Below are 15,538 nucleotides of genomic sequence, written 5' to 3' on the forward strand. Positions count from 1 at the left end.
CTCTTATAGACGACTGCTGATATCTTGCCTCTAAACTCTGTCTTAATACAGCATAATAATGATATGCATCATTACAGTTTGTGTTTGGTCACTACCACCATTATTCAAAAGCCACTAAGTGTGACAAGAGGTAGATATTTGAGAGCATAAAGTTTTTTTTTAGGGGGTAGGTAGGATTTGGGGGTTAATTGGCTTTGGCTGGAAGGCTCTAAAGGAATTGGGACAATGTAGCTGGAAGCTCTGTACTGTTAACCCTTTCATACCTGCAGTCTTCCCAGTGTCACGGCTGGACAAGTAATCTTGTGTGTGGCAAAATTGGAGGCAGAGGCTGGTTTTTAGCCTTGCCTGGAGTAAATAGACTGTTAAGTTTGGTTAACCCTGTGTGGGTACACTATTGTTACTGGTTATAGTCATTTGTGAATTAAGTGCACTTTAGTTATCTAGGGGTTTGAGAATAATTTTAAGCTCAAAAATTTAAAATATATATATTTCTCCAACATTGGTGTGTCCGGTCCACGGTGTCATCCATTACTTGTGGGATATTCTCCTCCCCCACAGGGAAAGGCAAGGAGAGCACACAGCAAGAGCTGTCCATATAGTCCCTCCCAGGCTCCGCCCCCCCCCCCCCAGTCATTCTCCTTGCCGCTCTGAACAAGTAGCATCTCCTTGGGGATGGTGAGGAGTTTGTGGTGTTTAATTGTAGTTTTTTATTCTTCTATCAAGAGTTTGTTATTTTAAAATAGTGCTGGTATGTACTATTTACTCTGAAACAGAAAGAGATGAAGATTTCTGTTTGTGAGAGGATTATGATTTTAGCAGCAGTTACTAAAATCGTTTGCTGTTTCCACACAGGACTGTTGAGATGAGATAACTTCAGTTGGGGGAAACAGTTAGCAGGCTCTTCTGCTCAAGGTATGACTAGCCATATTTCTAACAAGACTGTGTAATGCTGGAAGGCTGCCATTTTCCCCTCATGGGGATTGGTAAGCCATTTTCTTAGTCTCAAACAGAATAAAGGGCTTAATATGGGCTATAAACTGGTAGACACTTTTAGGGGCTAAATCGATTGCTTTATTTAAGTATTATATGCAGTTTGAAGTTGTATTTCACACTTTTATAACATTGGGGAACGTTTTTAGCACCAGGCACTTGTTAAGACACCTTCCCAGTCAGGAAGGGCCTTTCTCTGTAGTAGGCAGAGCCTCATTTTCGCGCCATTACTGTGCAGTTAATTTTGAGTTCAGTACATGCAGCTGCATGTGTGAGGGTCTGGAATCCACTAAAAACGTTCCTAGAAGGCTTCATTTGGTATCATATACCCCCCTGGGATTGGTGAAGTTGCAGCAAAGGCTGTGGCTGGGACTGTAAGGGGGTTAAAATTAAAAACTGCTCCGGTTTCCATATTTTAAGGGTTAACAGCTTGAAAATTGGGGTGCAATACTTTGAATGTATTAAGACACTGTGGTGAAAATTTGGTAAAGATTGGATAATTCCTTCATAGTTTTTCACATATTCAGTAATAAAGTGTGCCCTGTTTAACATTTAAAGAGACAGTAACGGTTTTGTTTTAAAACGGTTTTTGTGCTTTATTAACCAGTTTAAGCCTGTTTAACATGTCTGTACCTTCAGATAGATCATGTTCTGTATGTATGGTAGCCAATGTGGTTCCCCCTTCAAATATAGTGTGATAATTGTGCCATTGCGTCCAAACAAAGTAAGGACAGAACTGTCACAAATTGTAAAGTTGCCCAGGATGATTCCTCAGATGAAGGAAGTAGACATAGTTCTACATCATCTCCTTCTGTGTCTATACCAGTTATGCCCGCGCAGGCGACCCCTAGTACTTCTAGCGCGCCAATGCTTGTTACTATGCAGTAATTGACGGCAGTAATGGATAACTCCATAGCTAATATTTTATCCAAAATGCCAGCATTTCAGAGAAAGCGCGATTGCTCTGTTTTAAACACTGTAGAGCAGGAGGGCGCTGATGATAATTTTTCTGTCATACCCTCACACCAATCTGAAGTGGCAGTGAGGGAGGGTTTGTCAGATGGGGAAATTTCTGATACAGGAAGAATTTCTCAGCAGGCAGAACCTGATGTTGTGACATTTAAATTTAAATTAGAGCATCTCCGCGCATTACTTAAGGAGGTGCTATCTATCTGGATGATTGTGACAATCTGGTCAACCCAGAAAAATTGTGCAAGATGGACAGTTCCTTGAGGTCCCGGTGCACCCTGATACTTTTCCGATACCTAAACGGGTGGCGGACATAGTGAATAAGGAGTGGGAGAAGCCAGGCATACCTTTTGTCCCTCCTATATTTAAGAAATTGTTCCCTATGGTCGACCCCAGGAAGGACACATGGCAAACAGTCCCTAAGGTCGAGGGGGAGTTTTCTACTCTAGCCAAGCGCACGACCATTCCTATTGAGGACAATTGTGCTTTCAAAGATCCTATGGATAAAAAATTGGAGGGTTTGCTTAGCAAGGTTACCTCCTTCAACCTATTTCGTGCATTATTCCTGTCACTACAGCGGCGTGGTTCTGGTTTGAGGAACTGGAAAAGTCGCTCAGTAGGGAGACTCCGTATGAGGAAGTCATGGACAGAATTTACGCACTTAAGTTAGCTAATTCCTTTATTTTAGACGCCGCTTTGCAGTTAGCGAGGTTAGCGGCAAATAATTCAGGGTTTACAATTGTGGCACGCAGAGCGCTCTGGCTAAAGTCTTGGTCGGCGGATGTATCTTCCAAGACAAAATTGCTTAATACCCCTTTCAAAGGTAAGACCCCTTTTGGGCCAGAATTGAAAGAGATTATTTCAGTCATCACTGGGGGAAAGGGCCATGCCCTCCCACAAGATAAACCTTTCAAGACTAAGAATAAGTCCAATTTTCGTTCCTGTCGCAATTTCAGGAACGGACCGGCTTCCAACTCGGCAGCCTCTAGACAAGAGGGTAACGCTTCCCAGACTAAACCAGCTTGGAAATCAATGCAAGGCTGGAACAAGGATAAACAGGCCAAGAAACCTGCTGCTGCTACCAAGACAGCATGAAGAGGTAGCCCCCGATCCGGAACTGGATCTAGTAGGGGGCAGACTCTCTCTCTTTGCTCAGGCTTGGGCAAGAGATGTTCAGGATCCCTGGGCACTAGAAATAGTCTCTCAGGGTTATCTTCTAGAATTCAAGGAACTACCCCCAAGGGGAAGGTTCCACATGTCTCACTTATCTTCAAACCAAGTAAAGAGACAGGCATTCTTACATTGTGTAGAAGACCTGTTAAAGATGGGAGTGATACTCCCAGTTCCAACTGTGGAACAAGGTCAGGGGTTTTACTCAAATCTGTTTGTAGTTCCCAAAAAAAGAGGGAACTTTCAGACCAATTCTGGATTTAAAAATTCTAAACAAATTTCTCAGAGTGCCATCGTTCAAAATGGAAACTATTCGAACGATTTTACCTACAATCCAGGAGGGTCAATTTATGACTACTGTGGATCTAAAGGATGCGTATCTTCATATTCCTATCCACAAAGATCATCATCAGTTCCTAAGGTTCGCCTTTCTGGACAAACATTACCAGTTTGTGGCTCTCCCATTAGGACTAGCCACTGCTCCAAGGATTTTCACAAAGGTGCTCGGGTCCCTTCTAGCGGTTCTAAGACCCAGGGGCATTGCAGTGGCACCTTACTTGGACGACATCCTAATTCAAGCGTCGTCTCTTTCAAAGACAAAGGCTCACACAGACATTGTTCTAGCCTTTCTCAGATCTCACGGGTGGTAGGTGAACATAGAAAAAAAGTTCCCCGTCTCCGTCAACAAGGGTCCCTTTCTTGGGAACAATAATAGATTCTTTAGAAATGAAGATTTTCCTGGCAGATGTCAGAGAGTCAAAGCTTCTAAACGCTTGTCAAGTTCTTCACTCTGTTCTACGGCCTTCCATAGCTCAGTGTATGGAAGTAGTAGGGTTGATGGTTGCAGCAATGGACATAGTTCCTTTTGCGCAAATTCATCTAAGACCATTACAACTGTGCATGCTCAAACAGTGGAATGGGGACTATACAGACTTGTCTCCAGTGATTCAAGTAGATCAGAAGACCAGAGACTCACTCCGTTGGTGGCTGACTCAGGATCACCTGTCCCAGGGAATGAGCTTCCGCAGACCAGAGTGGGTCATTGTCACGACCGACGCCAGTCTATTAGGCTGGGGCGCGGTCTGGGATTCCCTGAAAGCTCAGGGTCTATGGTCTCGGGAAGAGTCTCTTCTCCCGATAAGCATCCTGGAACTGAGAGCGATATTCAATGCTCTCCGGGCTTGGCCTCAACTAGCAAAGGCCTGATTCATAAGATTCCAATCAGACAACATGACGACTGTTGCTTACTTCAACCATCAGGGGGGAACAAGGAGTTCCCTGGCGATGAGAGAGGTGACCAAAATCATCAAATGGGCGGAGGATCACTCCTACCACCTGTCTGCGATCCACATCCCAGGAGTGGAAAACTGGGAGGCGGATTATCTGAGTCGTCAGACCTTTCATCCGGGGGAGTGGGAACTCCACTCGGAGGTGTTTGCCCAGTTGACCCAATTATGGGGCATTCCAGACATGGATCTGATGGCGTCTCGTCAGAACTTCAAGGTTCCTTGCTACGGGTCCAGATCCAGGGATCCCAAGGCGACTCTAGTGGATGCATTAGTGGTGCCTTGGACTTTCAACCTAGCTTATGCGTTTCCACCGTTCCTTCTCATTCCCAGGCTGGTAGCCAGGATCAAACAGGAGAAGGCCTCGGTGATTTTGATAGCTCCTGCATGGCCACGCAGGACTTGGTATGCAGACCTGGTGAATATGTCCGGCTCCACCATGGAAGCTACCTTTGAGACAGGATCTTCTAGTACAAGGTCCATTCGAACATCCAAATCTAGTTTCTCTCCAGCTGACTGCTTGGAAATTGAACGCTTGATTTTGTCTAAGCGTGGGTTTTCGGATTCTGTGATAGATACTCTGGTACAAGCCAGAAAACCTGTGACTAGAAAGATTACCATAAAATATGGAAAAGATATATCTGTTGGTGTGAATCCAAGGGATTCTCATGGAGTAAGATTAAAATTCCTAGGATCCTTTCCTTTCTCCAAGAAGGTTTGGATAAGGGATTATCAGCGAGTTCTCTAAAAGGACAGATTTCTGCTTTATCTGTCTTGTTACACAAACGACTGGCAGCTGTGCCAGATGTTAAAGCTTTTGTTCAGGCTTTGGTCAGGATCAAGCCTGTTTACAGACGCTTGACTCCTCCCTGGAGTCTAAATTTGGTTCTTTCAGTTCTTCAAGGGGTTCCGTTTGAACCCTTACATTCCATAGATATCAAGTTGTTATCTTGGAAAGTTCTGTTTTTGGTTGCTATTCTTCTGCTAGAAGAGTTTCTGAATTATCTGCTCTGCATTGTAATCCGCCCTATCTGGTGTTCCATTCAGATAAGGTTGTTTTGCGTACTAAACCTGGTTTCCTTCCAAAGGTTGTTTCCAACAAGAATATTAACCAGGAAATAGTTGTGCCTTCTTTGTGTCCGAATCCAGTTTCAAAGAAGGAACGCTTGTTACACAATTTAGATGTAGTCCCTGCTTTAAAGTTCTATTTAGAAGCAACAAAGGATTTCAGACAAACGTCTTCTCTGTTTGTAGTTTATTCTGGCAAGAGGAGAGGTCAAAAAAGCTACTGCTACCTCTCTTTCCTTTTGGCTGAAAAGCATCATACGATTGGCTTACGAGACTGCCGGACGGCAGCCTCCTGAACGAATCACAGCTCACTCTACTAGGGCTGTGGCTTCCACATGGGCCTTCAAGAACGAGGCTTCTGTTGATCAGATATGTAAGGCAGCGACCTGGTCTTCTCTGCACACTTTGTCCAAATTCTACAAATTTGATACTTTTGCTTCTTCGGAGGCTATTTTTGGGAGAAAGGTTTTGCAAGCTGTGGTGCCTTCTGTTTAGGTAACCTGATTTGCTCCCTCCCTTCATCCGTGTCCTAAAGCTTTGGTATTAGTTCCCACAAGTAATGGATGACACCGTGGACCGGACACACCAACGATGTTGAAAACAGAATTTATGCTTACCTGATAAATTACTTTCTCCAACGGTGTGTCCGGTCCACGGCCTGCCCTGGTTTTTTAATCAGGTTTGAAGAATTTCTTTCTCTATACACTACAGTCACCACGGCACACTATAGTTTCTCCTTTTTTTCTCCTAACCGTCGGTCGAATGACTGGGGGGGGCGGAGCCTGGGAGGGACTATATGGACAGCTCTTGCTGTGTGCTCTCCTTGCCTTTCCCTGTGGGGGAGGAGAATATCCCACAAGTAATGGATGACACCGTGGACCGGACACACCGTTGGAGAAAGTAATTTATCAGGTAAGCATAAATTCTGTTATTTATTTTTTTATTTTTTTACTGCCCCTGAAGATGGGTCAGTAACAAACTTGCAGCAGGGATTAACCCCTTGATTGTAACACTCACGGAACAGTTACAGTAACCTTATCAACCTATACAGGATGGTAGGATGAGTAAGACAGTAAAATGACAAGATTTAGGACTAGCCCTGGGGTACATGATACATTTAGAAATTTATATTTTAGCTCTGTACAAAATTAAAGGTACAATGTACACCTTGTAATTACAAGACATTTCTGTTGTGTTACTATAAGATAACATACCAGTCAAGTCTTTACATTTTTAAAACAGATTAACATTCGTTTTAGTGCCATTATTTTTAATAGACAAACTCCACCCACCTTATTTGGAGGAGGCAATCTGGGCACAGACCAGGCTAGCCACTGTCACACAATTAGTAGAAAGTAAATCGTTTTGCAGTTGCTAACTGATATGATAAAGCCAAATAAGGATAAAGGTAGCAGAAATAAGCCGGTCCATTTCAGGTTCTGAAAATTACAAACTTTTACATTTTCAGAGCTAAGTTACATGACATGGGGGCAAAATAAATAAAGTATACTGCAAAGTTGTTTCTTTATGCATAACAATGTTTTATATAAAAAGGCGTTTACTGTTCCCTTTAGGCGATTCAGACTTAGCATACAATTTAAAATTATTTCTATTATCAAATTTGCTTAATGCTCATGTTATTCTTTGGTGAAAAGATACCTATATAGGTAGTGTGCACATCTGGAACACTACATGCAAGTGCTGCCATCTAGTGTTCTTGCTTATGTTTAACATTCTTGCAAACTGCTGCCATAAAGTTCTGCAGAAATGTGCACTCTTATGAACTTAACTCCCTGCCTTTCAACAAAGGATACCGATAAAACAAAAACAATTGTATGCTCTGTCTGAACCATTACATTTTTTTTTAGGGTTTTATGTCCCTTTAACTTATTAAAGCTTCATGATGGTCAAAACAAAAACGTGAAAAAATAAATTATAATGTTTGAGTTACAGTTCTACACAGGGACACATGGAACAAAATAATATGCTGTGTACCTGCATTGATTTGCTGCTCTGGCTCAACAAGGGTCTGTAACCAAGCGGCAACAAGCTATTTATGCAATTCCATTCAGACTGCCTTATCTTTTTAATACAGGCTCTACAGATTTGTTTAAAGTCTATGAGACAGCCATTACATTTAGGAGCCATGAACTTTTGGCTTTGCATATGAGATATAGAACATCATAATATAAAACAAGAAATATATATGTATGTGTAAATATAATATATAATTAGAGTATATCTGTAGACAAATATGTATATACACACACTATATATAAAAATAATAGAATATAAAGCAAATAGAGGCTGCACTAGATTTAAAAAAAACATTATGTATTAAAAGTTGATTTTTTTTTTTTTAAATCCAGCGAGTGCAGTCTCTCTCTCTTATTATTATTATTTTTGACTTGTGGGGAAAATTGTAGTTTCTTTCATGTAATTAGCAAGAGTCCATGAGATAGTGACGTATGACGTATGGGATATACATTCCTACCAGGAGGGGCAAAGTTTCCCAAACCTTAAAATGCCTATAAATACACCCCTCACCACACCCACAATTCAGTTTTACAAACTTTGCCTCCTATGGAGGTGGTGAAGTAAGTTTGTGCTAGATTCTACGTTGATATGCGCTCCGCAGCAGGTTGGAGCCCGGTTTTCCTCTCAGCGTGCAGTGAATGTCAGAGGGATGTGAGGAGAGTATTGCCTATTTTGAATGCAGTGATCTCCTTCTACGGGGTCTATTTCATAGGTTCTCTGTTATCGGTCGTAGAGATTCATCTCTTACCTCCCTTTTCAGATCGACGATATACTCTTATATATATATATATATATATATATATATACCATTACCTCTGCTGATTTTCGTTTCAGTACTGGTTTGGCTTTCTACAAACATGTAGATGAGTGTCCTGGGGTAAGTAAGTCTTATTTTCTGTGACACTCTAAGCTATGGTTGGGCACTTTGTTTATAAAGTTCTAAATATATGTATTCAAACATTTATTTGCCTTGACTCAGGATATTCAACATTCCTTATTTTCAGACAGTCAGTTTCATATTTGGGATAATGCACTTGAATCAATTATTTTTCTTACCTTAAAAATTTGACTTTTTTTCCCTGTGGGCTGTTAGGCTCGCGGGGGCTGAAAATGCTTCATTTTATTGCGTCATTCTTGGCGCAGACATTTTTGGCGCAAAAAATCTTTTCTGTTTCCGGCGTCATACGTGTCGCCGGAAGTTGCGTCATTTTTGACGTTCTTTTGCGCCAAAGATGTCGGCGTTCCGGACGTGGCGTCATTTTTGGCGCCAAAAAGCATTTAGGCGCCAAATAATGTGGGCGTCTTATTTGGCGCTAAAAAATATGGGCGTCGCTTTTGTCTCCACATTATTTAAGTCTCATTTTTTCTTTGCTTCTGGTTGCTAGAAGCTTGTTCATTGGCATTTTTTCCCATTCCTGAAACTGTCATTTAAGGAATTTGATCAATTTTGCTTTATATGTTGTTTTTTCTCTTACATATTGCAAGATGTCTCACGTTGCATCTGAGTCAGAAGATACTTCAGGAAAATCGCTGTCTGGTGCTGGAACTACCAAAGCTAAGTGTATCTGCTGTAAACTTTTGGTAGCTATTCCTCCAGCTGTTGTTTGTATTAATTGTCATGACAAACTTGTTAATGCAGATAATATTTCCTTTAGTAATGTACCATTACCTGTTGCAGTTCCATCAACATCTAATGTTCAGAATGTTCCTGATAACATAAGAGATTTTGTTTCTGAATCCATCAAGAAGGCTATGTCTGTTATTCCTCCTTCTAGTAAACATAAAAAATCTTTTAAAACTTCTCTTTATACAGATGAATTTTTAAATGAACATCATCATTCTGATGACTCTTCTGGTTCAGAGGATTCTGTCTCAGAGATTGATGCTGATAAATCTTCATATTTATTTAAAATGGAATTTATTCATTCTTTACTTAAAGAAGTTCTAATTGCTTTAGAAATTGAGAATTCTGGTCCTCTTGATACTAATTCTAAACGTTTAGATAAGGTCTTTAAATCTCCTGTGGTTATTCCAGAAGTTTTTCCTGTTCCTAGTGCTATTTCTGAAGTAATTTCCAGAGAATGGGATAAATTGGGTAATTCATTTACTCCTTCTAAACGTTTTAAGCAATTATATCCTGTGCCGTCTGACAGATTAGAATTTTGGGACAAAATCCCTAAGGTTGATGGGGCTATTTCTACCCTTGCTAAACGTACTACTATTCCTACGTCAGATGGTACTTCCTTTAAGGATCCTTTAGATAGGAAAATTGAATCCTTTCTAAGAAAAGCTTATCTGTGTTCAGGTAATCTTCTTAGACCTGCTATATCATTGGCTGATGTTGCTGCAGCTTCAACTTTTTGGTTGGAAACTTTAGCGCAACAAGTAACAGATCATGATTCTCATAATATTATTATTCTTCTTCAACATGCTAATAATTTTATCTGTGATGCCATTTTTGATATTATCAGAGTTGATATCAGGTTTATGTCTCTAGCTATTTTAGCTAGAAGAGCTTTATGGCTTAAAACTTGGAATGCTGATATGTCTTCTAAATCGACTCTACTTTCCATTTCTTTCCAGGGTAACAAATTATTTGGTTCTCAGTTGGATTCTATTATCTCAACTGTTACTGGTGGGAAAGGAACTTTTTTACCACAGGATAAAAAATCTAAGGGTAAAAACAGGGCTAATAATCATTTTCGTTCCTTTCGTTTCAACAAGGAACAAAAGCCTGATCCTTCATCCTCAGGAGCAGTTTCAGTTTGGAAACCATCTCCAGTCTGGAATAAATCCAAGCCTTCTAAAAAAGCAAAGCCAGCTTCTAAGTCCACATGAAGGTGCGGCCCTCATTCCAGCTCAGCTGGTAGGGGGCAGGTTACGTTTTTTCAAAAACATTTGGATCAAATCTGTTCACAATCTTTGGATTCAGAACATTGTTTCAGAAGGGTACAGAATTGGTTTCAAGGTAAGACCTCCTGTAAAGAGATTTTTTCTTTCCCGTGTCCCAGTAAATCCAGTGAAAGCTCAAGCATTTCTGAAATGTGTTTCAGATCTAGAGTTGGCTGGAGTAATTATGCCAGTTCCAGTTCTGGAACAGGGACTGGGGTTTTATTCGAATCTCTTCATTGTACCAAAGAAGGAGAATTCCTTCAGACCTGTTCTGGATCTAAAAATATTGAATCGTTATGTAAGGATACCAACGTTCAAAATGGTAACTGTAAGGACTATCTTGCCTTTTGTTCAACAAGGGCATTATATGTCCACAATAGATTTACAGGATGCATATCTGCATATTCCGATTCATCCAGATCATTATCAGTTCCTTAGATTCTCTTTTCTGGACAAGCATTACCAGTTTGTGGCTCTGCCGTTTGGCCTAGCTACAGCTCCAAGAATTTTTACAAAGGTTCTCGGTGCCCTTCTGTCTGTAATCAGAGAACAGGGTATTGTGGTATTTCCTTATTTGGACGATATCTTGGTACTTGCTCAGTCTTTACATTTAGCAGAATCTCATACGAATCGACTTGTGTTGTTTCTTCAAGATCATGGTTGGAGGATCAATTCACTAAAAAGTTCATTGACTCCTCAGACAAGGGTAACCTTTCTGGGTTTCCAGATAGATTCAGTGTCCATGACTCTGTCTTTGACAGACAAGAGACGTCTAAAATTGATTTCAGCTTGTCGAAACCTTCAGTCACAATCATTCCCTTCGGTAGCCTTATGCATGGAAATTCTAGGTCTTATGACTGCTGCATCGGACGCGATCCCCTTTGCTCGTTTTCACATGCGACCTCTTCAGCTCTGTATGCTGAATCAATGGTGCAGGGATTACACAAAGATATCTCAATTAATATCTTTAAAACCGATTGTACGACATTCTCTAACGTGGTGGACAGATCACCATCGTTTAATTCAGGGGGCTTCTTTTGTTCTTCTGACCTGGACTGTAATTTCAACAGATGCAAGTCTTACAGGTTGGGGAGCTGTGTGGGGATCTCTGACGGCACAAGGAGTTTGGGAATCTCAGGAGGTGAGATTACCGATCAATATTTTGGAACTCCGTGCAATTTTCAGAGCTCTTCAGTTTTGGCCTCTTCTGAAGAGAGAATCGTTCATTTGTTTTCAGACAGACAATGTCACAACTGTGGCATACATCAATCATCAAGGAGGGACTCACAGTCCTCTGGCTATGAAAGAAGTATCTCGAATTTTGGTTTGGGCGGAATCCAGCTCCTGTCTAATCTCTGCGGTTCATATCCCAGGTATAGACAATTGGGAAGCGGATTATCTCAGTCGCCAAACGTTGCATCCGGGCGAATGGTCTCTTCACCCAGAGGTATTTCTTCAGATTGTTCAAATGTGGGGGCTTCCAGAAATAGATCTGATGGCGTCTCATCTAAACAAGAAACTTCCCAGGTATCTGTCCAGATCCCGGGATCCTCAGGCGGAAGCAGTGGATGCATTATCACTTCCTTGGAAGTATCATCCTGCCTATATCTTTCCGCCTCTAGTTCTTCTTCCAAGAGTAATCTCCAAGATTCTGAAGGAATGCTCGTTTGTTCTGCTGGTAGCTCCGGCATGGCCTCACAGGTTTTGGTATGCGGATCTTGTCCGGATGGCCTCTTGCCATCCGTGGACTCTTCCGCTAAGACCAGACCTTCTGTCGCAAGGTTCTTTTTTCCATCAGGATCTCAAATCCTTAAATTTAAAGGTATGGAGATTGAACGCTTGATTCTTGGTCAAAGAGGTTTCTCTGACTCTGTGATTAATACTATGTTACAGGCTCGTAAATCTGTATCTAGAGAGATATATTATAGAGTCTGGAAGACTTATATTTCTTGGTGTCTTTCTCATCATTTTTCTTGGCATTCTTTTAGAATTCCGAGAATTTTACAGTTTCTTCAGGATGGTTTAGATAAAGGTTTATCCGCAAGTTCTTTGAAAGGACACATCTCTGCTCTTTCTGTTCTTTTTCACAGAAAGATTGATAATCTTCCTGATATTCATTGTTTTGTACAAGCTTTGGTTCGTATAAAACCTGTCATTAAGTCAATTTCTCCTCCTTGGAGTTTGAATTTGGTTCTGGGGGCTCTTCAAGCTCCTCCTTTTGAACCCATGCATTCATTGGACATTAAATTACTTTCTTGGAAAGTTTTGTTCCTTTTGGCGATCTCTTCTGCCAGAAGAGTCTCTGAATTATCTGCTCTTTCTTGTGAGTCTCCTTTTCTGATTTTTCATCAGGATAAGGCGGTGTTGCGAACTTCTTTTGAATTTTTACCTAAGGTTGTGAATTCTAACAACATTAGTAGAGAAATTGTGGTTCCCTCATTATGTCCTAATCCTAAGAATTCTAAGGAGAAATCATTGCATTCTTTGGATGTTGTTAGAGCTTTGAAATATTATGTTGAAGCTACTAAGTCTTTCCGAAAGACTTCTAGTCTATTTGTTATCTTTTCCGGTTCTAGAAAAGGCCAGAAAGCTTCTGCCGTTTCTTTGGCATCTTGGTTGAAATCTTTAATTCATCATGCCTATGTCGAGTCGGGTAAAACTCCGCCTCAAAGGATTACAGCTCATTCTACTAGGTCAGTTTCTACTTCCTGGGCGTTTAAGAATGAAGCTTCGGTTGATCAGATTTGCAAAGCAGCAACTTGGTCCTCTTTGCATACTTTTACTAAATTCTACCATTTTGATGTATTTTCTTCTTCTGAAGCAGTTTTTGGTAGAAAAGTACTTCAGGCAGCGGTTTCAGTTTGAATCTTCTGTTTATGTTTTTCATTAAACTTTATTTTGGGTGTGGATTATTTTCAGCAGGAATTGGCTGTCTTTATTTTATCCCTCCCTCTCTAGTGACTCTTGCGTTTAAAGATCCACATCTTGGGTAGTCATTATCCCATACGTCACTAGCTCATGGACTCTTGCTAATTACATGAAAGAAAACATAATTTATGTAAGAACTTACCTGATAAATTCATTTCTTTCATATTAGCAAGAGTCCATGAGGCCTGCCCTTTTTTGTGGTGGTTATGATTTTTTTGTATAAAGCACAATTATTCCAATTCCTTATTTTATATGCTTTCGCACTTTTTTTCTTATCACCCCACTTCTTGGCTATTCGTTAAACTGAATTGTGGGTGTGGTGAGGGGTGTATTTATAGGCATTTTAAGGTTTGGGAAACTTTGCCCCTCCTGGTAGGAATGTATATCCCATACGTCACTAGCTCATGGACTCTTGCTAATATGAAAGAAATGAATTTATCAGGTAAGTTCTTACATAAATTATGTTTTTTTAATCTTTTTTTTTTTTTTTCTCCAAAATGTGAATAAAAAAGTTTGGATTTTGGAATAATTCTGGATTTCGGATTTAATTTAGTTGTAAATATTTTAACAGTGTATCTTATTTTCTTGTTTAAAAAAAAATAGGAAAATATCTTCTCTTTTTGTAATTTTGCTGCTGATATTAAATTTAATGGAATGTTTGTCTCAGTATATAATATTAAAACTGCTTTTATTCTTTTTATTTGACTTTAGCATTTACAGCCGAACAATACCAGCAACATCAACAACAGTTAGCACTAATGCAGAAGCAACAGCTTGCTCAGATTCAACAGCAGCAGGCAAATAATTCCTCTGTCAACATTTCACAGGTAAAGTAGTGAAAATAAAAACCAAATAGTTGATGTGTAATATTGTATTGAAAGATTTTGTTTTGCATAACTAAAACGATTGATTTACAATTTTGCTGTTGCACATTATATTTAGTATTTAAAGGGACAGTATACACTGATTTCCATATAACTGCATATAATGGACACTACTTTACAGAAGAATATGCACATATACTGATCTAAAAATCCAGTATAAACTCTTTTTTAAAAACGTTCTTAGAAGCTCCCGGTTTAGCACTGTTAATGAGGTTAGGCTGGGACATCTTCTGAAAGGGGCTGAGAAAGCAGACCTTCCCCTGCATATGGAAAGGCCCATTACACTGGAGCAAGCAGGAGTCTGTAGACTTTGGTCTACATCTGGTACTTTGGAGCTTTGTTAGGAGTTTGAAAATCAGCACAATGTTATTAAAAATAAGAAAATTATGCATAGTTACAAAAACACTCTGAGATGGGCTATATAAATGTTAAGACCTTGATTCAGGCTTGTGATCCCGTGACAAGGAAGGTTTTTTTCATAGGGTTTCAAAGACCTTTATTTCTTGGTGTGTGAAGTATAGTTTTTAGCTGGCGCTTTTTTAGAATTCCTTGAATTCTTCAGTTTTTAGTTTTTTTTTTTGGATGATTTGGATAAGGATTTATCAAGAAGATTGCTAAGCTTTCTGACATTGAGTTTTGGTCTTGTTTTAGTCCGGATCTTGCCAGTGGTAAAACCTCCTCTTAGTGGCCAGAAAATTTCCAGTAGTAATAGCTCGTGGACTCTCACTACCATGAAAGAAATTAATTTAAATATGACAAAATGAGTGTGCGCTAAGCTGCTATATCAAACTCCTAACTAATCCTAAGGCCCTCAAATTAGGAAAAAGATCATTCAAAAACACAAAATATAGGTAGGAGTGCTACAATAAGCTAAATATATAAACCACAAGGATTCAGTAAATTAGTTGTGTAAAATACAATTTATTAAAAAGCAATTATCTTAAAAGAATATATTCAAATAAAATCTGACGTCTTTAATATAGCATCAAAAAGAAGTATACATATGTAGAAACAAACTCTTTGTGAGTAAAAGCGCTTTTGTAAAAAACAAAGTATATAACTAAAACAATTTATTAGGAATTGTTTCGACCACCAAAGTCCAGGTTATATAATCCGGACCTGTACCTCAAAAGGGTTTAACTTGCAATACAAAGAGGCTGTATCCAGAGGTCAATTGGTAAATGCCAGTCTGAAGAGCAACTATGTTGCAATGTTACACTGTGGTTAAATCTTCAGAGTAATAATGGCATACGGCAGCAGTGCCATGAAGGAGATATAAGACAGTACCTTAATTATGGACAGAGGCCATAGGAA

At 39.8% G+C, this 15,538-nt stretch overlaps 1 protein-coding gene across 2 annotated transcripts in view; it reads left to right on the top strand.

Annotated features, from left to right (window-relative positions):
• The window catches only part of EPC1 (enhancer of polycomb homolog 1), a 623,061-nt gene that overhangs the window by 519,391 nt on the left and 88,132 nt on the right, over nucleotides 1–15,538 (top strand). For both annotated transcript variants that reach the window (XM_053713859.1, XM_053713858.1), the window contains exon 11: nucleotides 14,052–14,167. In XM_053713859.1, coding sequence (XP_053569834.1) covers nucleotides 14,052–14,167 — 116 coding nt within the window. The remainder of the gene's footprint in view (nucleotides 1–14,051; nucleotides 14,168–15,538) is intronic.

Source organism: Bombina bombina, chromosome 5, assembly GCF_027579735.1.
Source record: "Bombina bombina isolate aBomBom1 chromosome 5, aBomBom1.pri, whole genome shotgun sequence".
In the NCBI taxonomy this organism is placed as follows: Eukaryota; Metazoa; Chordata; class Amphibia; order Anura; family Bombinatoridae; genus Bombina; species Bombina bombina.